Below are 24,756 nucleotides of genomic sequence, written 5' to 3' on the forward strand. Positions count from 1 at the left end.
AATATAATATTTTAAAAAATTACAAAAAATGGGATGTTTTCAAAAAATCAATAACTATTTTTGACTAAAATATTTTTAAAAAATGTCACTGACAATTTTTGATTTTTTAATATTTTTTAATGAATTGCCCAGTATCATTTTAAAATGTAGTAATTTTTCTTTTTTATCATATCTACACAAAAAAAATCGTCGATTTTTAAATTTTAAATTTTTATAATTTTTTTAAAAACATCATATTTTGATATATATATTTTTTAATTCACATATATAAAAAAATATTCCTATGTTTGTTTTATATATTATTTTTGTTTTTCGTCAATCATTGTTGTTTTTCAAGTCAATTCATTACTCTGTCAAAGTACAAACGGTCACAAACCCCGTTTCTAAACGGCGTCACAAACAGGAGGGAAATCAAAATTTGTTTTAAATGCAAAGCGCACATGAAATGAAACAATTTCGACTTGGTCCCGCTTCTTTGGCCCATTCACTCACTCTCTCTTCCCTCTTTCTCTGGCGCCTAGAAACTGAGACGCCGCCGCTCGCCATTGAATCTCATGCTACGGCACATTGGATCCTCCCAGGTGTACATCACATTCATCTTTCAATTCTTTTTCTTCTTTTCTCTCGTTTATACAATCGATTCTGAAAACCTAAGCCATCCATTCACATTCGATTGGCGCAATTTGTGATTTCGTGAAATCTTTTCGCTCGCTAAATCTACACTTTACATACAGATCAATCGCCAGGATGTGTTTTGATCGTTAAAGTGCACGCGGCGGTGGTACTCCGGAACGAGGCATGGCAAAAGTGGCTACGCCAAGTTCTGTGCCTCCGAGTTCTCATCAAATTGGCGCAGGGCCTTTAAAAAGTGGATCCATGGTTAAAAGAAAGACACCGTCAGAACTTAGGGTCAGTTGCCAAGCTCCCTGCATTATCAATAATCATTTATTTCTCCCCATATTACCAACCAACTAGTATTTAATTGTGGTGGAGGCAAAATTTTAATTCTCACATCTATAATACTATACATTATTGGCAGGGAGAGCTATTGAAGCGAACTAGTGTTGTGAACCTTACTGATGAATCTTCATCTCCCTTGGCTGATCCTACAAAGTAAGCTTCTTCTGCTTTTCTTTCAATCCATTATTTCGTAATTTGCTCAGAACTTGCTTGATTTATATTCGCAGGACCACTGAGGTGGATAATGGATTTAAAAGACCGGGTTTGTCGAGGACCCCTAGATACACTGAAACACGGGTTGATGAAGTATTTGCTGCCAAAAAGCCCAGGTTTAAAATTCCATCTGGAAAGGAAAATGCAAGGGTACTTATAATTTTGCCCAACTTTTGACTCATTTAGTTTATTCAGTTAGCATTTTTATTAAATCATTGATCTGGAGTTGTTAATGTTGTTGATATTGAACAAGTAACCTTGTTACTATGCTCAGGAAAATCCATCTTCGGAGAAAATTGATAGTCTGAAGAATCTTTCAGTTTTTTCAACTTTAGAGGCTAAAAGGAGGCAAGGAATTTCATGGTTTGCCTAGTAGCTTATTCATTTGCTTGATATAATAATTAAGTTTTTTCAATGATGATCTTGTTCCAAATATGTTGTCAGCTTAGCGAATTCTGTTGCTTCAAATGAGGTTAGTAAAGATGGTGTATTACATGCTTGTCAAACAAATGAAAAGTGCAGCCAAGGAAAGTTTCTAAGTGTTGCTGAGCTTTCGTCAGCTGCTGATAGATCTTCTGGCTTGGCAGCAGCTATTGACATGGTAAATGATGACAGTGGCTGACCTTTTCTCACCTGTTTACTCACATTTCAGATCCTGTAGGCTGTATCATAATTAAGTTATCTATAAAAAAAATTATAGGGTAAAGCATTAAGAGGACTAGCTGCACTTGATTCCTTTGATGACAATGGTGTGCTTGCTGATTCAGCTAAAGGACACACAGATTTGACAACAACCATTGCAGGAAATTTCTTATCTGAGTGTCATGTGCCTGGCCAGAAGGTCCCCTTGGATCTTACTCTAAAAACCAGTATGCGGATAGTATCATCCTCTTCTGTGAATTGGTAAGTCATGAGTGCATAGGATGGACTAAATATTGGCATCAAGCCTGGTAGAATAGGATGCAATTCATAGTTTATATATTAAAAGGATGAGGTATGTTGGTTTCCTTAATTCCTTTCTACCTCTCAATATATTTGCATGAGCTGAGTAATATATTGCTTACGCAATTCCTTTTTCTATCTTGGTAACCATGATATGTTAATATTTCATGTTTCTATCATTAAAATCTGTTTTGCCTATCTAGAGCATTTTTTGGCAAAGACAAGGATATCAGATTGCTCTGTCTATGTTTTATGTAGTTCTGGCACCTTTTATATGAATTTTTGGATTTTTCATTTCTTGCTTGCTTTGGTGTCAACTATCCTTGGTGTTGTCTTTTTGTGAAATGTATTTTGACTTCCAAATTTCACGACACATAGGTCAGTTATTCGTGGTACCATGCCTCAGTCAAACTTCCGGCATTGTTCTTTCAAGAGTCACAATATTAGAGGTTCTGAGGGCTTTAAAGTTTTACATTCATGGATGTATCCTCAATCTGTTCTACCACCTTCTCTCATATCAATCTTGAGCTCATCAACAGCAGATGGAGGTCCTCAAACTGTTTTCAGCATACCCATTTCTAGTTTCTTCCTCATTCTCTTTCTTTCTCTATTTTCTCTCTGAGTTGTTTTTTCCCTTTTTCTTTTAATGCAATAGAATTGGAATTCTTAAGGAAGCGACAAGCAGCTTGGGAAGAATCCTTCCGAGACCTCTATTATAAGCTTCGAGGGAACATTTGTGGCCTTTTTTATGGTAATTATAAATGGCCTTTTTTTTGTCAGACAGTTGTAATGTTTATAAAAATTTGCTTATGTATGATGCCTCTCTATATTAACTTTTTCTATTCTTGTGGATTTTCATACCTCCGTTCTTGCTGTTATATGTGATTTTAAATTGTTTCTGCATTATGAATAATTATCATGATCAAAATACACTTGTTTCTTTTATTGATGTAGATTCCTTTTTGAACTTTCTGACTTCATAATGCATTATTTGTTAGAATTTTTATATTTATTTATTCATATTGGAACATTTGATGTTTGTTAATTTTTCCCCTTTCAATTTCTAGTTTGCACGTCCCAGTTTGTGGTGATGTTCACTGCTGACAAAAGCTCTGGGAGATCCAAATGTTCATGCAATGCTTATATCTCTCAGTCCACCCGAGGTTTAAGATCATTGTTAAAAGAGCATGTAAGTTGTACTCGTATCACATATTGTGTGTATTATATAGTTTATTTACAAGTTACTAATTGTCTAGTATCACTATCATACACTCAGAATATTTTTTGGGGATGGTGGTGGTGGTAATGTTTGTCTAGGCCAAGAATAATATTTCATTGTTGGGATATTTCTTTCTAGTTTCTCGGAACTTCTCAGTGGAAGTAAACTCGTATAGTAGGTGTAAGATATCTTATTTGTTTTTCTTACCAAGTCTTTGACTTTGTCATAGAGTATAGTATGTATTGCATTGTAGTTGCCTAGTGTTTGTGTCTTTGAATAGATCATGGTAAGGTGTCTTATTTCTTTTTCCTACCAAGTCTTTGACTGCCAACCAATTGGCTAGTATTGTGATTCTATAGTCTAGGGCCTTTGTTAGAGCCTTTGTGGAAATGATTGTTTATAAGTGCTCATGTTTTTTTTAGGGCTTTACTGTATACTATTTATGTTTAGGCAGTTTAGCAGATTCTCTCTCTTTCTCTAATCATTATATATATAATATTCCTGTTAATATTATTTTGGTGGTGGTCTCTGAAGTATACCCTATTTATTAGGATCTTTGTTTTACTATGCCTCTTTGCCGTTCAAAAGTGGAACAAGTTGCTACTGAGGATCTAGTTGAGTTGTCAGAGATAGAGAAGCAGAACTTAGGACAGGTTTGTATCTAGATGCTTTTTATATGGCGTGTGCTTTTCCATTGATGTTTGTATTAAGCATTGTTAATGATCAAAATGAACAATTCCCTAGTATAGCATGCTTATCTCTCTGAGTCTATTCATAAATTTGTACTGAATACCGAAGCTACACTAGTCTATTGGCTCCCAGCCCCAGTTAGCGTCTTTGGAGTTTAAATTAGAATTGGTTGTAAAGTGTTTTTAGACTATCCTCTAATTATGTTTTGTTACATTATTAAAAGGGTTACATTTTACAAGTATATCTAAATTGAACCCAACTAGTTGATGGATGGAAATTTCGTTGACAAATCCATGCTTAAGTTATTCAACTTCGTTATTGTCCCGTGGTTCATGTCAATAATTTGCCGTCCCCTGTATATATTACTATGTTCTCAAAGTTTGTCTGTCAAGTAACTCCTAATACCTATTTAAGTTTTTTATGTATAATTTATATTGTTCGGTACTTTTTATTTCAAATAATGCAGACCCGAAGATTAAGGTCATTTTCTGATGTTGACAATAGCCCAGAATCTTTGCTGGTTTTTAGTGGCAACAACAATGTACATGGTTTATATGACCTTTTACTAAACTACAGGTGACTGACCTTTTAATTTCTTGATAGCTTTCTTTCTGGTTTTTATACGTCATTGGCTTGGGGCACATTTGGATAAATAATTTAATTTAATATTTATTTAGTTTTTATCAAATGTGAGCTTACACATAAGTGTGGCTGTGAAGTTTAGTGCGAAGTTTAAGAAAAACAGATTAAAAAGATCATAAGTCACTTTCATTAGCCTAAATAATATCTTTCAGACTCTCCCTTAGACTTATTTGATGTTTACTCTCAAATTTACAATCTTGTGGCTGGCTAACTTTTTATTGTCTGCACTCTGTAGATCTCTCTTGACCTCACTTTCAGGTGTGGACGTACCTGTATTGTGCTCACCTGTACCGTTTCAAAATTCTGCTTTGTCTTCTCCTGATGTATGCGTCCTTGACTTCATTTTCTTGCATTTTACTTTTCCTGTGCTTTGTTTCTGCAATTTGTCACGTTAGTTATTGAAACCAATTATAACTAGTTGCTTAAATTGTTAAATCAGTGCATTGATCCAGTACCGATGTACCATTTTCTTCTAAAAAACCATGGAGAGCAACGGCCGAACGCAAAACTTAAAAATTTGAAATTCTTTTTGTCCAGTTTGTTTTAAGCTACAGAAGTTATTTTTCGTCTGTTAAAATCTACAATTGGAACATGTACTTTTGTTTCTCAGATTAAATGCATGGAGACGAGAAGAGCTGAAGACATTGCTGTTTCTTATAATGGGTCTATATGGATAGATGGTGACACTGCACGAGGGTCATCAGATGGCCTTTCTACCATCGAAATTAAGGATGCATTTCTTCCACCTTGGATTATTGGTGGTATATGTGCATTGATGACCTCTGAAGGAAGAAGCTTTGAGGCCAGGTACGAGTAACCTTTGCTTTTTGATACTTGTTTTAGTGTTCGATATTTTAGATAGGATAAATTCACGTGATCAATAACAGTAAGCTGTTTTTAGTTATTCTTACGTAGCGGTGCAAGCCGCATGCTGGAGAATGGGCGACAATATGGGTATACATGCAAATTCAAGTAACCTTAATTTAACCTTAAAAGACTCGGTAATGAACCGTAGTTTTACAGACATGTCAATCCGAGCCCAGACTCCTACGATTGGGGGGTTGTCTGGAGTCTGGACTAAGGAGCTTGTGTTACGCTAATGTGGACCAACGGCTAGAGAGTTTTCGGAGTCATTAAATGTTTGAGCTCTGGTAATGAGGCTTCCTAATATGTGAATAGGAAATTTAGGTGGGTCCAATGAATATTAGGAATAATTAAGGTCAGTAGTTTGGTTTGGAAAAAAAAGTGTTTTTATTTCTTGTTTTTGCGGTTAATTACAAAATTGCCACTTTTTATTTCGTTCATATTTTTCAAGAATTTGCTCAGTGAAAATGGAGTAGTATTTTTGTATTTTTTCGTAATAAAAGAAATTTTACTGTTTCTTGTGCTAATTCCTTACAACAGAAAATAAAGTAAAAAGTGAAAACAGGATGATACTTTTGTAATGTGACAATTAGATGTTTTCTAAAATCAAACGCGCCTTTACGTTGTTTTTAAGGAATAACGCTTATTAGTTATTACAACACTTCTATATTAGAAATCACACCATCACTCCCGAGTGTAAAAATGTGTAATTTACATATGTTAGGAGGCAGGTGTAAGGGTGTAATTTTCAAATGAAAGAGGAAATTGCATTTGGTAATTGGTACATTAAATAGGGGAGGTAATTTTTCAAATAAAGATGTATAATAAACTTCAGACAGGTCAGGATAATTATCCTTTTTATATTATTATTTTAATTAATCCCAAACAAAAAGATAGAACTTACATGATCTTGAATTCCAGATATTTACTCCTACCCATCCCCTAGTACTTAATTATGTTAACTTGCAGATTGTTTCACACTGAACTTGGATAAATAAGTAGAATTTCATGAGCGTTTATGCTGCTCTGATGTTACTGGTTTTTGCTGCACACTATTCAATTAAAACTAGTTGCAACATACAGAGATATTTGAAACCTAAATATGTTTAGTCTATCTTGTGACTCAGTTTTGCGACGGAACCTATGTCCGTTGGCTTGAATGTTGCCCTAAAATCAACTTGTGAGAAGTCGGAATCTAAAGCTCCCTGTGGTGAAAGTTTGCAAGACTGCAGTGGTACATTTGGCATTCCAGAAGCCGTAGTCACGTCTCGACTGTGCTCATGTTCCCTAAAAGGCGTGAAGTACTGTGATGGTTCTTATACAGCATCACTATCCCCTCTATAATCAATCATATCAAAACAAGTGAGTAACTTATATTCATCACATTGATGGCTAGTTTGTTTAAATTCCTAACCGTCCGTTGAACCTCCAGAAAATTAAAAACAAGGAATTTTGTACTTCGAAATGGAAAACTGGAGGAACATGTTGCCAACCAAGAATTTGTAATATCCATGCCAATTGCGACTTGCTAATTCTGGCAATTGGGGCATGTTGAAGATTTCATTCACGATTACAAATCTATAAATCTTGTGAGTTGAAATAATATTGGATTGGTTTGATTTAGGTCACCGGATTAAGATATTTTTTAGTTTTCATTCTCATATAACCTCTTGTTATATAACTTGTGATTTTTGTATTATTGCAAATTTTAAGAGTTATGTACACTTCAATAATTTAAACAATTAAATCAATTCGCAGTATTGATTCCATTTTAATTAATATATAATTTTCTTAAAATTGTAACTTTAGACATCATAATCTTGTTAACTAATATATAAAACAAACTTCAAATAATAAGTGTTTGTATTAGTTGAAACAAGTAAATTAATTTATTATGAATATATGAATTATTTATTATTGAGATAATTGGTTGTGTGAAATAAGTTATGTTTGGAGATCTGTTAAGTAGATAGTAATTTTAAATTTATGTGTTGCCACCTTTTTAAGTTGAGATTACGAAAGAATATGAAATTATTCCAATAGTTGATTTTTGCATTTAAAATAATCATATATACCTAATAACGCTAGAAGGTTAATGAATTTTAAAAAAGGATATTTAAATACTGAGATTTAAAAAGTTTAAGAAAAAAAGCTTGATCGAATGATTAAGGGGGTTTGAATTTGATCAAAGATGATTCAGAAAATGAAACTAATTATATTTTATTTTGAAATAAAATTAATTGATTAACTAAACTAATTCAAATCGACGTAGTTGATTTGTTTGAATTGTTGGGATCATGGGTCTATCCGATGCAGTTAACGACCCTGTTGCAAAAACCATAATCTCTAATAAGTTACATAGCTCTTTCACCAGTAATCCATGCAAGAACATGTGCCTTCTTTAAAATGATGGAATCGGTTTCGGTCTCTCACAATCAACTCTACTTTGAAAACTTTAGAAATCAACTTGGTAGCTGTGTGACAATCTTCACATACACGTAAGTTTTTCACAATCCGGATTGGCGTAGGAGGTCGAATATTCATAATTCCATATGCAATGGCCAGCTTCTCACTATGCCTGTGAAGTGCATCTTCCTTTTCCTCTTCATCAATGTCAAACAATGTCTCAGCTGTGTTTTCAACGTAACCAGCTAATTTTATTTGCTGTAGTATATCTTCCCACACTCTTTCTATTTTCTCTATTTCCGGGTGTGTTTTATCTCCAATTGTAAATTCATGAATTTTTCCATCTACCTCAATGAGACTATATCCAGGTGGCTTTCTAACTCCTTTTTCCTTCATCATCCGTCTCATGATAGTAACATCTTTCCACTTGTTTGTGCGAGCATATATGTTGGAGAGTAGCACATAATAACCACTATGTTCTGGTTCCATCTGGATCAAAATCTTTCCCACCCTTTCCCCAACTTCTACATTTCTGTGGATCCTACAAGCTCCTAGCAGTGCTCCCCATATTGGAGCATTTGGCTTCACAGGCATTTTAAGAACAAAATTTTCTGCCTCTGTCAGCTTCCCTGCACGGCCAAGAAGATCAACCATACATCCATAGTGCTCCAATCTTGGTTCCACCCCATGATCTCGTTTCATGCTTTCGAATATTTCCAAACCTCTCTCAACCAGTCCTCCATGGCTACAAGCTGTCAACACTGCAGTGAATGTGATGTCTCTAGGAACCAGCCCCGTTCTCACCATTTCTGACAAATACTCTAGTGCTGTCTCTGCATAACCGTGAGCGGCCAATCCAGCAATCAAAGCTGTCCAACAAAGCACATCCTTTTCTGGTAGTTGCTCAAAAACCTGAACAGCTTTCTGAACATTCCCACATCTTGCATACATGTCAACAATAGCTGTCCCAAGAATCAGATTCAAAGTCAAGTTATGCCTCATCACATACTCATGAGCTTTCTCTCCCATATCAAGAGCCCCTAAATGAGCACAAGAAGATATCACACCCACCATCACGGTCTCATTAGCCACCACCCCTTCTGCCTGAAGAACCTCAAACAGCTCAACCGCTTTATCAAAACAATTATTCCGAGCATAACCACTGAACATCGTACTCCACGTCACCAAATTCTTCTCCGGCATTCTATCAAACAACTCACGTGCAGCCACAACATCCCCACATCTATGATAACCGGCAATCATGCAAGTCCATGAGACTATATCAAAACGATGCACCCTCTGAAAAATGCTCCTTGCAGCCTTTATATCCCCAACAGTAGCATACATATGAACGAGAGAGTTTTGAACATAACAATCTTGTTCAAATCCATACTTAATGATTTGACCATGTGCTTGCATGCCCATAGCGGCAGACTCAAGCTGAGTACACGCCTTAACCAAAAAAGGGTGAGTGATATTATCAGGAAAGAGACCAAAGCGTTGAGCTTTGATATAATAGTGAAAGGAATTTGATGGGTTTTCGCTGGTGGAACAACCACGAATCAATGCGTTGTAGATGAAGAGGTTGGGGTTCTGTATTTGGGACGCGACTTTGATGGCGTAATGCAGCAAGTTAGTGGAGTTTATGCAGAAAGCAACGAGGCGACTCACTGCAAACACGTCGAAGAAGACATGGGTTCTCAGCATATGGGCATGGATGATTTTGAGGTCCCCAAGTTTGGAACAACACTCCAGTAGCACGAGCTTGGGACTCTTCAGCCTCAGCGTTTCCAGAATCGTGTTACTAGCACTAGTGCTGCTCATGTTTCGGTGCCAAAAAATATTATTGAACGATAAGGCAACTGGAGCAACATAACAGATTCTACAATCTGCAGTAAAAAAAAAAAAATACGAGGTTTTTTAATATCAGAATCATTCGATTCCATGTTTGGAGCTTTTATTTGAAATAGTTATACAGCAGTCTAAGTTCTTATGCAATTTCATGAGGCTATCCTGTCGACTCCCCTAAGGAATGGGTACTGTTACATCAAACCAACTCCATTTAGTTCATTTCCACTTGTATTAGTATGCAAAAACAATTTTGGGTCTCAATTTGAAAGTAGACAACTTATTAAGTTCCATAGTAAGTGTCTAGGTAATACTGTAATAGTGCTTTTGACACCCTGATTCTACAAATGTAGAATACAAATTTTAATCTATTAACAAGAAATAATCTTTTCAACTAAACCTCATTATTATTTTTTCAGCCCGAAGTACTTTTGATAGCAAAATAACACAAGTTATACGTAAAGTCTAAAGATGAGGCAAAAGATGCCAGGCCTAATGTTCCAACAATTCGAGACAAGAGTCTTTTCCAGTTCATATATAACTCCTTGCACCAAGGAGAGTTTACAATCAAGAAACCATACATCCAGCTTACCTTAAGAACCCAACGACGAACATAAACAACATTTTACTTCAAAATTGATTAAGAATTCACAGAGTACTAGGAAGATTCTCAACAGAACCAAATTGATCAAGGAGTCAAATAGTCCAAATAGCAAACAACAGCACAGAGAGTGACCTAATTAAGAGAAAACTAGTTAAGGAGCAACTGATTTCCCTTGTCTATCTCAAAGGTATTTTTCAATATATGAATACCTTGCATACTTCACTCATACAAAGTCGTTCAAGGCATATAAACCATTTAGTTCATGAGGCTTTGGGGACATCAAAACATGGTCCTACTAAGGTTACATAAGTCCACTAACGTTCTGTGAATGTATAGAAGTGTGGTTCAAAGGAATTTGGAGCTGGAATTTTCCCCGGAGAATACCTCTTTTTGAATGGAAAAAAATAATATATATATATATATGCTTATGTTTGTCACATTGTCTTCAAAAGGATTGTATTACTGCAGATAAGACTTTTTTTCAGGCACTTTTGAGCTCGATTTGTTCCTTTAAAAGTCATAGCATGTGCATGGAAGGTGCTCCTTGACAGACTTCCGACAAAGAGGAACTGGGGTGGACAACAATCTGTGTCCTTTCTGCAAATGTATGGAGGACTCTTCAAACTCACCTCTTTTTCTCATGTAGAAATTCATAGTTTATACTCATTATAGCAGAAGTGCAATGCATGGTTTGAGATACTCACGGCTCTTCCCAGAAAATAGCCAAATGCACCTTGCGCAACACATTGGAATGGTACATGGGAAGAAAAGAAAACAACTTTTGATGGTTATTTGGTTTGCAATTTTATGCAAGGTAGTTAAAATCCCGATTTGAATCTTAAAATCTTACGATTTTACGATTTTGAAAGTCTCACCGATTTAAATCGTAGATAAAATCCTAATTGAGTAAAATCTTTGTAAAATCTCGATTTGAATCATAAAATCCCTCAAATTGTGGGATTTTACGATTTCACTTCGATTTTGAAAATTTCTCGCAAAGTCTATTTTGTTGAATCCTATCGTACGCCTCTTTCATATATCTCCTTTTTAGGGAATCTAATTTGCCTCTAGCAGCTTTGAACCCTAACATTGTTGTCAACATTCAACAGTCCTCCTAGTGCGTGCAACCTGGTCTGCAACTAAATCTATTATTGTTGTTCTTGCATCTTTTCTGTTCTGGTCTATTTTTTATTCATGTAAATGCATTACATTCTTATGGAATAAATTATGATTTATGAGTGCTACATTGTTTAAGTACTTTACTGATTTGAAACTTTTTTTTCCTTAATTTATGATATTTTATATGAATAATATGAATTTATATCAGATATATGAATTTTATAAAATTTTACGATTCAATTTACAATTTTACGATTTACAATTTTCACTCTCTTTTACGATTTAAAGTAAAATCCCGATTTTAACTACCTTGATTTTATGGTCTGTGTGGTTGGTTGTTCAGAAATGAAATGGTATTAAAAGAATGTAGGGTTGGATTTTGATAGATTACTGGAACTTGTACAGATTCGGTCCTGGATTTGGAATAAAACTAGATGTGAGGCATCTTGCTCTTTTTATGATTGATCATCTATCCTTGGATCTGAATTAATGTGCTACTGAACTTTTGTTGTACTCCTCATTATAATGAATTTCTTGGCTGATAAGAAAAACAACAGAAGTCCACTAAGCGGGAGCTGAAAATCAATGGTTTTGCAGTTTTGATAATTACCAACCAAGAGCTGAAAAACCGAGGATTCTCATGAAATGGATAGCTCCTTAAAAAATTGAAAGAGTACAATCAATGGAAAACTAACTAAAATGTCAAAATTGATTTAAATCATCTATCTGAAATTTGGATCAGCCAATACTAATTGTGGCTGAGTATGTATATCTCTAGAAAGAGAACTTGAAAGCTCCCATGTTAGCATCTGTGACAGAATCCCAGAAGGAAAGTTTCCTCCGCTGGGTCTTTCTCTCTTCTTCTTTTTGAGTCAGTTCATCAATTTCTCCAGGAAAAGAAGCCTCAATAGCATTCTTAAACTTATCATATAAATTCACTCGATCCCTTGTTCCAGATACCAATGTGCTAGCATTTGGCCTTTTAAGAAAATCCAATACATTTAACACATTTCTCCTGTAACAAATGACCGCCAACCATATGATATTAGATTACCAAATGCACATGCAAAATACAAAGCCAAATCTAAATTTGAAATGTCATTAAATTATTAGTTAGTTAGTATTAATATATGGAATTAATTTAATGAGTTTTAATAAGTGTTCTAAGACAAGTCCAAGCATGCTGTTGTTATCGGCATATGCATTTTGCTCATCTGTTTTAGGCATTAGCTACAGCAAGGAAAAAAAAAAAAACTTTCCTTCAGGCGTATGTAGGTAACTCCCTGAAGGAGCTGTTTGACTAAGGTGAGATCAAGCTAGCATCATAGGTGACTTAACCCAGCATCTAATCAGTGTCCAACACTGCATAGACATACATATGATAAATTTTCACTCACCCTAATTACTAGTAGGATAAGTCATGCAAACTGCAATAGCTCAGAGATCCATAATTGACCCATGCTATCATAAACCAGGCAATGAACATTTGCTGACCTTTAGTTACTGCAAAATGAGTCCAAATATTTTCAATGTCTAGAATAAAGGATGGTACTCTAAATTGCCAAATTCTGAGTTGCAAATGGATATTTTAACATCAACAACAAACAATGGGTATTCTAACAAAATGTTTCAATCAAAATATCTGCTTCCTTCAAGATTCTCAGGTTGTTGTCATACAATATCTAATGAATACAACTAATATCAGGACTCAATTACTTACAAAACAAAAATTAACTAATCAATCCATCTTACCGTTCAAAAGCCAAGCACGTATCAAACTACAACTAAGGGGATAAAATGACCAGCACTGGTTCATTCAGAATCTGAGCCAAATGACGTTTGTCACTGTAACTATTATTAGCTTAAAAGTGTACACATTTACCCTTAGTTTCAACCAATAGAAAATCCACAGTAACTATAACGAATCTCATATAATTGAGTATTTTATAATAAAACTTCAAAAACCTACAAAAAACAACAAAGAACCTCACCTACTAACATAGTTTTGGGTTATGGCTATAGATTCTTCCAGGTTGATCACTAAATGCCACCATCCGTTAGGCACAAAGATAACCTCTCCAGCTTTACATATGCACTCAATTGGTTTCTTTTTCCAACTTTTTGTTGCACCATAAAAGTTCATGAACCATTCAATTATTGAAACGGGAGATGCCACCTCTGCACCATCAGCACTAGGATGAACGCCAGGCGGAATTACATCAGGAGGGAACAATATCCATTTCTTGGAGCCCTTGATCACCGCATTCCAAGCCGAAGTTGAATTCGGATCAACATGGAAAGATGATCCAGACCCAACTGGTCCAATAATAATCCACCTGTAATCGGGCCTCTCATTGCCCAAAACACCAAACAAGTCCTCCTGAAAGTACACTGGCACTTCATATTCCGAACCCAATTTCGGAACTTTTTCAGCAAACTTTGGATCAAACAAATACAATGGTCTTTCTTCTCTAACTTGATCCGAGTACCCAAAATAGTCTCCAAGCTTCATCTCCACAGGCCCAACAGAAAACTTAACATCACCACACAACCGCACTAAATAATCTCTATCCCAATTTCTCAATGCATCCCAATTATCAACACACCCTTCCAACAACACAGGCTTATTAGGCTCCTCAAAACTCAACACAAACTCTTCAACCGAAATTCCTCTCTTTCTAACTATATTATCCCTCTCTAACCACTCGGGCTTCATTTCAAGATTCGCACAGAGCCAACTCTGGAAAAGATAATCCGAATAAAAGTCTCTAACTTTGAAACTCCGAAGAGCACTGGTTGAGATATCAAATGAAGGGCAACAAGCAGCAACATAAGTGGATTTCCAAGACCCGTTGTAGCGAAACCCAGCAAGAAGATTCTCCAACACAAGATTCCTCCAAAGTGGTTCATGGTTGGTGAAAACATAAAAAGATTTGCTCACAGTGGCCAAGACCCCCAAGTTGGTAGCATCCAAAAATCCAAGAACGTCAAGGACAAGCTCATCCGAAAGGGTATGGAGGTTACCTAACCCAGTGTCTCTGGAGTTGATGGAACCTGGGTTCAGATAAAGGTTGCCCAAGGGTTGAACACCGTGGGTGTGTGATGGGGCAGAGCTTTTGATGCTGAAACCTTCTTCTTCTTCTTCCTCCATTTGACATGGCGACTCTTTTGAAACGGAAATGCAGTTTAGGTTTCTGAGTTTGCGTGTGACTCCGTTTCTGTTTGTGATGTTTTTGTTTGTCCGTCTTTTGACACGGGACAACAAGTTCCTCATTCTGAAGCTCCGCATCGTCAAATCCGAGGCTTCTAGAGCGGTCGCCGCCGAGGGGCCTGATCTGCGCAGCTCAAGGATATGCAGCAAAGCTTTCAAAACCCAAAACTTCATATACATACATATATATATATATATATATATATATATATATATATATATATATATATTTGTTCTCTTATCGAAAATTATTTCCAACATATTTTTTATTTTTAATGTTTTTAAAACAGTCAAAATAACCTTCAGAAGTAATCAACTTATAATAAGTTTCTTCAAGCTTCTTTTTTTTTAAGTTAAAGAAGTAAAATAAACTCCATCAGTTTTAATTTAATCGTAAATGAAAGAATTTTAATTTACTAGTTAAGTTAATAAAAATCAATTTTTATATTCTATCATGAGTTACAACATATACAGATAACAAAATTAATTATAGAGTTGACAGGAGTCCTTTCGAGTTTTGCGAAATACTTTTTTTTTGTCATTTTTTTTCAAATAAGATTCTTGTCTGTAATGTTAGAAAGCAAATTCCAGCTTTGTTCGGGGAAGAAATTACCAGATAATAAGTGATTAAAATACATTAAAAATTGATGTATTATCTTACCCTGATTTATAAAATGATTATATCAGAATTCGGGCGATGCCCAGATTGAATATATATTATATACGATTAAACTATGGATTTTATGAACATTTAAAATTAATTTAAATATATAAAAATGATTTATATTTAAAAGTATATTTTCATGTAATAAATATTTGTTTTTTAAATAAAATCTTTATCATTTTTTCACTTAAAATCAACTTTACGAATTGATTTAAATTTTTATTAAATCTTAACAATATTTTTAATGTAATTTATACATAATAGAAAACATAAATTTTGAAATTTTATTTGAATATTAGTATTTATACGAAATATTTATTTTATATAATAATTGCAATATTTATCTACATAAAACCTCACGGTCAAACGCACGCCTTCCCCTATTTTAGATCATTTTTTGGGTCAAACGTGTTTCTCCCGAAAACTGAACCTCAGTCATGAGATGCATAAAGGAAAGAACAACTGCAAATTTCTTTTGCCCATATCCGGGCGTCCTATAATATACGGATAATATATTCCAACCAGAATCTGCGTTTCCACAAACAACGCTACCACTCCCTATGATTGAATATGAAAAGCGAATAGAAACTGCATGATGCGGAAACTTTCAATGTGCCATTTACAGGAGAGGACTGTCCAAAGACATGTACCTCGGCTCCCCTTTAACAAACCATACGAGCTCAAATGTCTTGGACTATCCAAGTTTAACCAATCAATCAACAAATTACAATTAATTTCATACAAAAGAAACAAAAGAACACTCATCAAAACACCACTTCTTTGGCGAGAAAAATCTAGGGGAAAAAAGAAAGGACAAAAAATTATGTATATATACCGTATAGTATGATGGAGATTCAGCTGGCGCTCCCACATATGAGCCTGCCCTGTAAGCTAAACATGAGTACTAATCTCCCACTTGTGTATTTTGAAGATATCTCCATGACCCTACATGGGGTCCCTTGTCAAGCAGCATCAGCAAGCCGACGCTGTCAGATGGTAGCCCAAACATATACCTACAGTCACAACCAGTTCAGTGAATTACGAATCATTCAATTCCCCTAACCAATTTTCTCTTTGCACCCAAGTTAAGAAAAGACAAATGTACCCCCTAAACTCACCTGTAAGAAATATTATCTTAATTAATGGATATAACGCAGCGAATTTGTTGTTCTAATAAAGTCTGTTTTGAGCGGACTGTGCATCAATATACAATTAATAAGAATTAATTTATAATCATTCAAAGATTTTTACACTCACTGTTGGTGGTGTTGTAAACCAAAAAGTACATTTTTAAAGAGATTACCACATATTCACGTCTAGCTTTTAATGCAATATATGACTAGTATATTTGACACATCAAAGGCCAGGCAGTGAAATTTCACAGGAAAAAGAAGAACCTACAGAAATATAGAATGGCTGGGTCAAAGTTAAGACATTCATTTGCAAGCATTATGCATTACAAGGCTGCTTGAATTATAGACTACTGTTTTCTTTGCATGATTTCTGGCTAAGGTGGTTTGTGAGAATTATGCCAGATCGTGCTCACTTCACTTGACTACCACTTCGTTAACTCAACAATCAGATATTATTTATCTCACTAGGTGAGGTAAATAAATTTTGAAACAAAGACTGAAGCTCCTAACTACTTACTTGATTTGATGAGCTTTCCTTCTCCAGAAGACAATAGATGCAATCCACTGAACATAAAAAGAAAGATCAAATAGCACAAGTGCTTCTATAAAAATCTTCAATCATGAGACGAATGAAATGGAAAGAGATTATATGCAAGTCCATATTATCAGATTGCAGATACCAATTGTCTTTAAATTACCTTAAAAACAGTCAAGAAGGACAAGCTGCCAATAAAAGATCTTGCTGTCATTTTTTTCTGCTGTGACATCTCTTTGCACAATTGTTGAGCTATTTCCTTCAGCAAAACAAGCTGTGCTTTATCAGTGCGCATTGAAATGATTGCCTGCCTCATTGATTCCCTATCAGCCTCAAGTGCTTGAAGCCTCATGTAAAGCTTCTTTATGTACGGATCTTCAAAATCTGCATGATTAACATACTCCCTTGGAGTGGCTGCATAATCATCATAAACACCAGCTCCAGCCTTGAACTCAGAGTCAATTGTATAGACTCTGTCAATCATATCATCACCAGCTTCTGATGCATTGTCCATTTTCTTCAAATTGGAAAGGTCCTCCGCTTGCGAGATATAATCTATCTTCCTAACACTACCAGTGAACTTAGGAGAATCCATCATATACTCAGGGCCTAATGAAGACGAATCACAGGAAAATTTCCTGTTATGTTTATTTCGTCTCGGAGAGTGTCCAACTATCACCTTCTCTAGAATATTTTTCCCTGAAAAATCCCCATCCATCTGGCTATAAGTGGGACTTCTCTCCATTTGAGATATCCTACTTTCCAGGTTCCTCAAACGATCCCTTGGAGTTTCCCCAAATACATATTTCTCAATGTCTATGTCGTCATTATCACCATCAACAGAAGCATGCATTACCTTACATCTCAAAGCAGGGTACTCATAAGGGGGAAATTCATACTGATCCCTTTCTGCCTCTGATTCACTGAGGCCAAAACTCATCAACCTGTGCTTATAAGCCTGAACTTCACACATGAGTGACTGAATTGCCTGCTCTCTCTTGTACAACAAATCCTCCAATGCTAATAGCTCCTGCTGATCGTGCGACGTCCTCTCCTCCGCGAACCGCTTGAATTGACGAGCTTCCATTTGAAGTTCAGCCTTTTCCCTTTGCAACCTCAATATCATTGACATTGTCTCATTCGCGGCCGAGGAAGCCGCATTCCTCTCCTCTTCCAATTCAGCATACAAATTCTGTATAGCTTTCTGTTGACTACTCACAGCCTGCCGTAATGCAATACATTCACTCCCAATTTCCACCCGTGCCACGGGGAATTGGCAATCCTGTTCCAAACCATCGTGTTTCCGTTTCACGGAACGGTGCCAATCCCCTTCCATGTTGCAATTACACTCACCTTCACAGTATTTGCCGCAACTCACCGAATCACCGGAAGATTCCAAATCCATAAATCAAAATGCATTCAAATTGGGACAATTTCAGAAAATAAAATGAAATTCACCGATGATTTAAACAAATGAAGACCACGGTAAGGAAAGATCTGCCATATCCTCTCAATGTGTCAATTCGTATTCTCTTCCCCTACCTCCATGCGAAGCGCCTTCTCCTTTTGGCTTTGGATAAACCAATTCGACACAAAACCTATATACAAACAAATAGCCACAATAATCACGTGACTCTAATGACAATGAAATTAATAAAGACAAATTTACAGCGCCTGCTTGAAAATGAAGAAGGTGAAAATGGGGAAAGTTATTTAAGAGAGAAAATGAAAATGAACAAGTGTGGTTGACGATTGACGAATGGAGAAGGGGTGAACCCGCTTTCTTGGGAGCAAACCCTCTCATTCTTTATTCTTATTCCCACACAGACACACATTTTAATTGTTCTAAATATTCTTCATAATCAGAGGATAAATCATAAATAAAACTATTTTGTAAATAATAGAAACCTACATTATTAGTTTGTTACTGTGATGTGAATGTGATTTTCATGTTGTGGATTAGTTTACGTGCATTTAGCTCCTAATCGCTATTGGTTAGCAAATAAAACCTATTAATTTTCATTGATGAGCAAGGTTGAACTATTTCTAATTAAAATTTTAAGGTGCTTGATGGAAAGCACATGCAACCTCTTAGCTTTATTAACCATTTGTTTGTTATCCGCAAATTGGACCGTGCCAATTTTGGTGTCATGATCATCATCTATAGTTAATTACTTGGACTAGCATTATTCTCGCCCACTATAAAAAGTGATAACCCACTGAAATCTTAACTGAAAATTTCACCCCAATTCTTGAAGATTTTATGTGAAATTTCTTCGTTTTGAAATAAATCATTTTTTTTTTTTCTGTTGGAAAGTTTTATGATAATATTTTATATGAATTAGGTACATTCTAAAATATTATCACTACGTTTTTATTTATTTTTCTAACAATGATATTATTTAATTGGAATTCCCAAGTGTCTCAAATAGAAGTCAATGTCATAATTCACTGCAGAATACTAATTTTTTGGACGAATATCACAATGGCAATTCTTTTTTTTAAGTCCAGGAAATGGCTGGGGATTAAGGGAGGGAATAGAGTTGTAACTTTTACATGTTCATAGTGTCCTTCTAACTTTGTAAGGACAAATAAATAAATTCTTTAAACATGATAACTTTAAAAATTACTTTTTTGCTGTGATAAAATTATCCAGAAAAAAAAAAAAAACAGACTTGAACTTGGGTTCATGGGTTGGGCTTGAGCATACAGATTCTCATCGCTCTGTAGTGTTTTTTTACAAAACAGCTGACATGCCAACGAGGCTTCTTTTGGGCCAAAAATACTCGTGGATCAATTGGCAAAGATGTATATGAGGACTGTTTTAGGTCAACTAGCCTGCTTAAACGTATTTTAATGAAAAGTGTATGTTTTAATATAAATTTATAGTTAAAACTAATTTGAATATGTATATTTTAATTATATTTAATAATTAACATAATTATATTTTACTTTTTAACAAACATATTTAAAAAAATATTTAAAATTAATTCATTTTAACGGATCCAACTTTGCGTTAGGGTTCCACAGCGAACTGCCAAGGACAGTGGGTAGTCTCAAAAGTCCATTCCTCTCCACTGTTTTTTTGGATTGAAGCCAATCATCAACTGTTTTCAGAATTCGGAGTTCTGACTTACCATACATGATCGAAACTATAAAAGCCAGATTGAAGAATTTAGTGGTCTAACGTTTCCAAGTGAAGTTTTACTCTATATATATATATATATATATATACTCGCCTCTTAGGATATATAATAGATTGCATAGATAATAATAGATTGTGCATAACATAAGCCAGCTATGAAAGGAGAAACTTTAATATGTTAATGTTTGAAAATCTAATAAAATCACGTCAAAATGTGATGTAAAATTGTTTACCAAAAATAACAATTTATAAATAAATAATGAAAGAGTAATTTGAGAACTGGATTTAGATTCTTTTGAATTCTTTTTAAGTGTGTTGTTAACATGATGCTTAAATAGGCGTTGTAACGTAGGGGATTAAACAGAAATAGCAAATGATGATTATACAGAACTTGATCAAATGTAGAGGTGTTTACAAAAATGTGTTAAACCAGAACTAAATTGCAAGAACATAAATAAACAAACTAAACTAAAATAAATGCAAAAACGTAAATGTGCAAGAATGTAAATGTACGACTCTTTAACAACAACGAACAGCGACAACTGTGTGTCTCCAAGTTTAAGCGTGCAGAGATTTTTAAATATGCTGTCTAAGTGTAAAAAGTCATCATTTTGAAAGACAAGCCTTGAAGTATTTATAGGCAAGAGAGACCACCATCATTCTCCTTTTTTTCGCGGGCATTTTTTGGTAACAGCCTTCAATTGCTGCCCATTATCCACAACTGGCTTCTAATCATGCTGTCGGTTGTGGTTTCTTTTATAATTGCTATTGTCCACGATTCTTTTTCGTATTGTTACATCTTTGTCTGTTGGTAAACTGCTGGTAACCACTTTTGAGCCTTGAGTCCTATCATGACTCTTATGGACTTAGAATCTTTCTTTTTTGTTTTTTATTTTTTCTCGAGCCGTTCTGAGAGAAATCTAAGAAGCTCATTTAACATTATGGACTTAGAATTATTTCTCTCTCAATTTCTATTTTTTGACTAATTTTGGAGAGTCTAAGAGCTCTTTTTGATCTCGTGGATTTTGAATATTTTCTCTGTTTATTCATGTTTTTCGAGCAATTTTTGAGAAAATTTGGAGTTCAGTCGGATTTGTGGACTTAGAATATTTTCTGACAGCTTCCTGGTTTTCAAGCAATTCTATGTGTTTTACAACCCTCAAAAATTTCTCGAAAGACCTTCAGCCTTGTGGACTTTAGAATAATTTTCTTGTCAGTCTTATTTTTTGATCAATTTTAGCTATTCTCAGTCCAGGGACTAAAAATCTTCAGAAACACCTCGATAAAGCCTTCAGTCCTGTGAACTTAGAATAATTTTTCGTTACTATTCCTGTCTTTCAAGTAGTTTTGAGAGAAATTAGGAGTATGACAAAAACCTTTAAAACAACTTAAAATATAGTTTATTTGAAAAAGTTCTAACACTTCTTAAGTTTGCGCTTATTTTTTAGTAAAGGATGTGACTCTTTCTCCGACTTTTTGAAACTATTCAAAATATTATTTCTTTTACTATGGTTTTATAACTTAAAAGAAAATTTTTCTTACGTATAATTTATAATATTAAAATAGATTTATGTTTGAGTAGACGTTTTTTATATGTTGTAACAAGTACGAAGCTTATAATGTATTTAAGTACATGCATGGTATTTTATTTTATTTTTACTTATTTATTTAAAAAATAATAAGTATTCAGTGATATGACTATTATATGGCTAGTTACTGCTTGGTTATATTTATAAGGTAATATATTATACTAATAAATAATTTTTTTGATTTGAAAAGTTATTTTATATTATTAATATATCACATTTATAGAATAAATTTATGATATTTATATCAACAAATATAAGAAGTACTCCACCGGATCCCTATCCATTCAACATATATAAACAGTTAGTTTGATTTTGCTATGACCATGTGCCAATAAGCAGGGCATCTCATGATTACTACCATCATCCATTATTGGCTGAGATTCACTGATCGGTCATGGTTGTTGACACTCGGAAAAAAAATCAAATTGTACAATAATTGTGAATGGCTTGAAACATGACTTGGCGAAAGGCTATTTTCTCATCGATCGCACTAGTTTGAGTACTTCGATTTCATTAGAAGATAAGATAAGGGGTTTGCATGTGCCAACTTTAAAGAGATAGCAACTAACTCTTTGATACTCATCATCTTCAATTTAGTGCTGGGAAAGAAGAAATGGAATTCAGCGATGTATAGATTATTTTATAGAAATTTTGAGAGCTCAATATATGACTAGTCACGATCCGTAATGATTCATGATGCCACGAGTATTATTTAATTCATTTTATTTTTTCCAATCCAAAGATTGCATCTTGTGTAGAGTGTTTGCGGCGTAAAATTCCTTTCCTTCAGCTTTTAGTTGCCTTGAATTGCTTATAGCACATGCTCTTATTGTCTCAAATGGTGGAAAACTATGATAAACAAAAAAATAACGAAAACTGAAAAGTTGATCATATATATATATACACAATTATAAATCTTCAGTCCCTGAACCTTTGACACATGTCCAAGACTTTAATTTGCTGCGAAAATCTGGTCATTCTAGTGGACATTATGGACTCTCCACTGACTATATTAATCGTTTTGAAATGTCCAATCAATCTAAAACATTCCAAATAAAGAAATTAAGCTAATTAAAGAAAACTGAACTTCGTGTCTTTTTGGATAAAAGCCAAAGCTCTTGGAGCATTGAGGCTTCTGTCATCACTATGAACTATAATTATAACATGTTCGGATTTCGGAACAGATTCTCTGAACCTGACTGAAGATGTATTTCCACTTTCCACCCAAAACTGCTCTTCTGATTTGCATCATCTTTTCAGAAGTGATAGTGATTATTCACCTCCCCAAGATAGAGTGATGTTTAATTTAGTAATTAGTGGCTATAATCGGTTATTAAAGAAGAGTCAAATAAAAATATCATAGCGAAATTAAATAGAATAAAATTACAAGTTTTTTACTTAAACACCTTTATTATGAAATGAAAAAGGAATTAATCTCCTATTTTAAATTAAAGAGAAATATCTCAATCCAATTTTATTTTTTAAATAATTCAAACAATAAAATTTAATATATTGTTTCACGCATTTATTTGTTAAATGTTTTATAAATGTAATTTATCAATCTAAAGATAACCTGTGTGGATGTATATATCCGGGTTTATATGAACTAGCTAGATTCAAGTCCATACCCGTTTTGGACCCACCAAATCCACGCAAAAAGCATTTTGATGTTGAGAGAAAGCACGTTATTCCCAAAAAGGTATGGCAATTATGCAAATGAAAAAATTTCCAAACGCACGTGGGTGTCGTTTGTCTTCTTCATCCTTCCTGATTTTTTCACTGCACAATAACATAGTTAATATAGTTTCATTTATTAAAAAATAAAGGCGTTTAATTAATTAATAATTTTGTTAATTTTAAGAAAATTAAATGATGAATACTTTTAAAAAGATATATGCCATACGTTTCTACAAATATATAGAACAACAATTTACAGCGAGAGTTTACAAGAGTAGTATTTTACATAAGGTGATTATGACTATGAATTATCTGAAATTCATACGACATTTATTAAAAGAAAACCTATGGCTTCATGTCCCAATCAATAGCTTTACGTATGCTTGGTATAATAGTTTTTGTTTTTTCTTTGTGGATATATACATGTTATAATAGTTACCATTTATATGATTAAAAAATATATATGATCTTATTTAGTTTCACTGTTTTATATTTTTGTTTCAAATGAAAACATATTTGAAAGCATAAAATAGTGAAGAAAGCACATTCGATAGGGTTTCTTATTTATAACTTTAGAAAACTTACAAGGATTGCATGTGTTTTTTTTATACATACAGCTAAAATATAAAAATAAATAAAAATAATTTATTCATGATAAAATATAATTAAATCATAAACTTTGTGGACATTTAGATATTTTGTTTTTAAAATTCTTAGATGCTTAGTTTAATTGACAAAAGACTGCTTTAACGATAATTTATAAATATTTCAACATGTTGAATTTTGATAAAAATGAGTTTGGATATTGATTACAAGAATAAAAAAGTCATTATCATTGATTAAAAAATTAAAAGAAAATTTAAAATATTAAGTTGACTGATATGCAATGTTAAAAAATTGTATTATAAAAGAAGAAAAAATACTCGTAAAATGACCTCGATTGTAACAAGGAAAAATTAATTTTATTATATAAAAGTGAACAAACTTTACATTCTTATAATTATATACATAACAGAGAAGTCATTTTTAGTGTTTGAATTCATCTGCGATGACATTTTAAAATATTTTATAACTTGAATTTCTTTCTCATCCCCTCCTAATTTTATACTGTGTTTTGTTGGAGCTTCTTTCATTATTTTCCTTTTCTGTTCTGATCTTTATGTAGGTCATAGGTGATGATGGTGAGCTATTTTGTTGGTATATTTTGTTAGTAGCTCAAGTATAGTGGTGGAAGATGGTACGATGTGCCGCAACAGTGGTCTTGCGTTATGTAAGAGTTTTGATAGACACTATAT

General features: G+C 34.0%; 4 protein-coding genes across 4 annotated transcripts; 1 reads left to right on the plus strand and 3 right to left on the minus strand.

Moving 5' to 3' along the window:
- Window positions 1–468: 468 nt before the first annotated feature.
- Window positions 469–7,038, plus strand: LOC113860970 (protein downstream neighbor of Son). Its single transcript, XM_027493554.1, is given in 15 exon segments — window positions 469–581; window positions 735–909; window positions 1,040–1,113; window positions 1,188–1,323; window positions 1,448–1,536; window positions 1,618–1,774; window positions 1,874–2,076; window positions 2,494–2,663; window positions 2,771–2,866; window positions 3,183–3,304; window positions 3,886–3,987; window positions 4,491–4,626; window positions 4,925–4,989; window positions 5,277–5,473; window positions 6,658–7,038. Coding segments are annotated over 14 exon segments (1,875 nt in total). The 5' UTR covers window positions 469–581; window positions 735–798; the 3' UTR covers window positions 6,875–7,038.
- Window positions 7,039–7,897: 859 nt separating this feature from the next.
- On the minus strand, window positions 7,898–9,797 carry LOC113863884 (pentatricopeptide repeat-containing protein At5g06540). The gene has a single exon (XM_027497650.1). It carries the CDS (start codon window positions 9,758–9,760, stop codon window positions 7,898–7,900), a length of 1,863 nt encoding a protein of 620 aa, XP_027353451.1. The 5' UTR covers window positions 9,761–9,797.
- Window positions 9,798–12,168: 2,371 nt separating this feature from the next.
- Window positions 12,169–14,910, minus strand: LOC113861613 (F-box protein At5g06550). The gene is made up of 3 exons (XM_027494556.1): window positions 14,901–14,910; window positions 13,499–14,870; window positions 12,169–12,522 (listed from the first exon to the last, which is right to left on the minus strand). The coding sequence occupies exons 2-3, from the start codon at window positions 14,794–14,796 to the stop codon at window positions 12,282–12,284; spliced, it is 1,539 nt and encodes a 512-aa protein (XP_027350357.1). The 5' UTR covers window positions 14,797–14,870; window positions 14,901–14,910; the 3' UTR covers window positions 12,169–12,281.
- A 949-nt stretch (window positions 14,911–15,859) lies between these two features.
- On the minus strand, window positions 15,860–18,871 carry LOC113861614 (myosin-binding protein 7-like). Its single transcript, XM_027494557.1, has 3 exons — window positions 17,214–18,871; window positions 17,033–17,079; window positions 15,860–16,395 (listed from the first exon to the last, which is right to left on the minus strand). The coding sequence occupies exons 1-3, from the start codon at window positions 18,453–18,455 to the stop codon at window positions 16,287–16,289; spliced, it is 1,398 nt and encodes a 465-aa protein (XP_027350358.1). The 5' UTR covers window positions 18,456–18,871; the 3' UTR covers window positions 15,860–16,286.
- Window positions 18,872–24,756: the final 5,885 nt, after the last annotated feature.

This window comes from Abrus precatorius, unplaced genomic scaffold, assembly GCF_003935025.1.
Source record: "Abrus precatorius isolate BTA unplaced genomic scaffold, Abrus_2018 Scaffold3, whole genome shotgun sequence".
NCBI classification, from domain to species: domain Eukaryota; kingdom Viridiplantae; phylum Streptophyta; class Magnoliopsida; order Fabales; family Fabaceae; genus Abrus; species Abrus precatorius.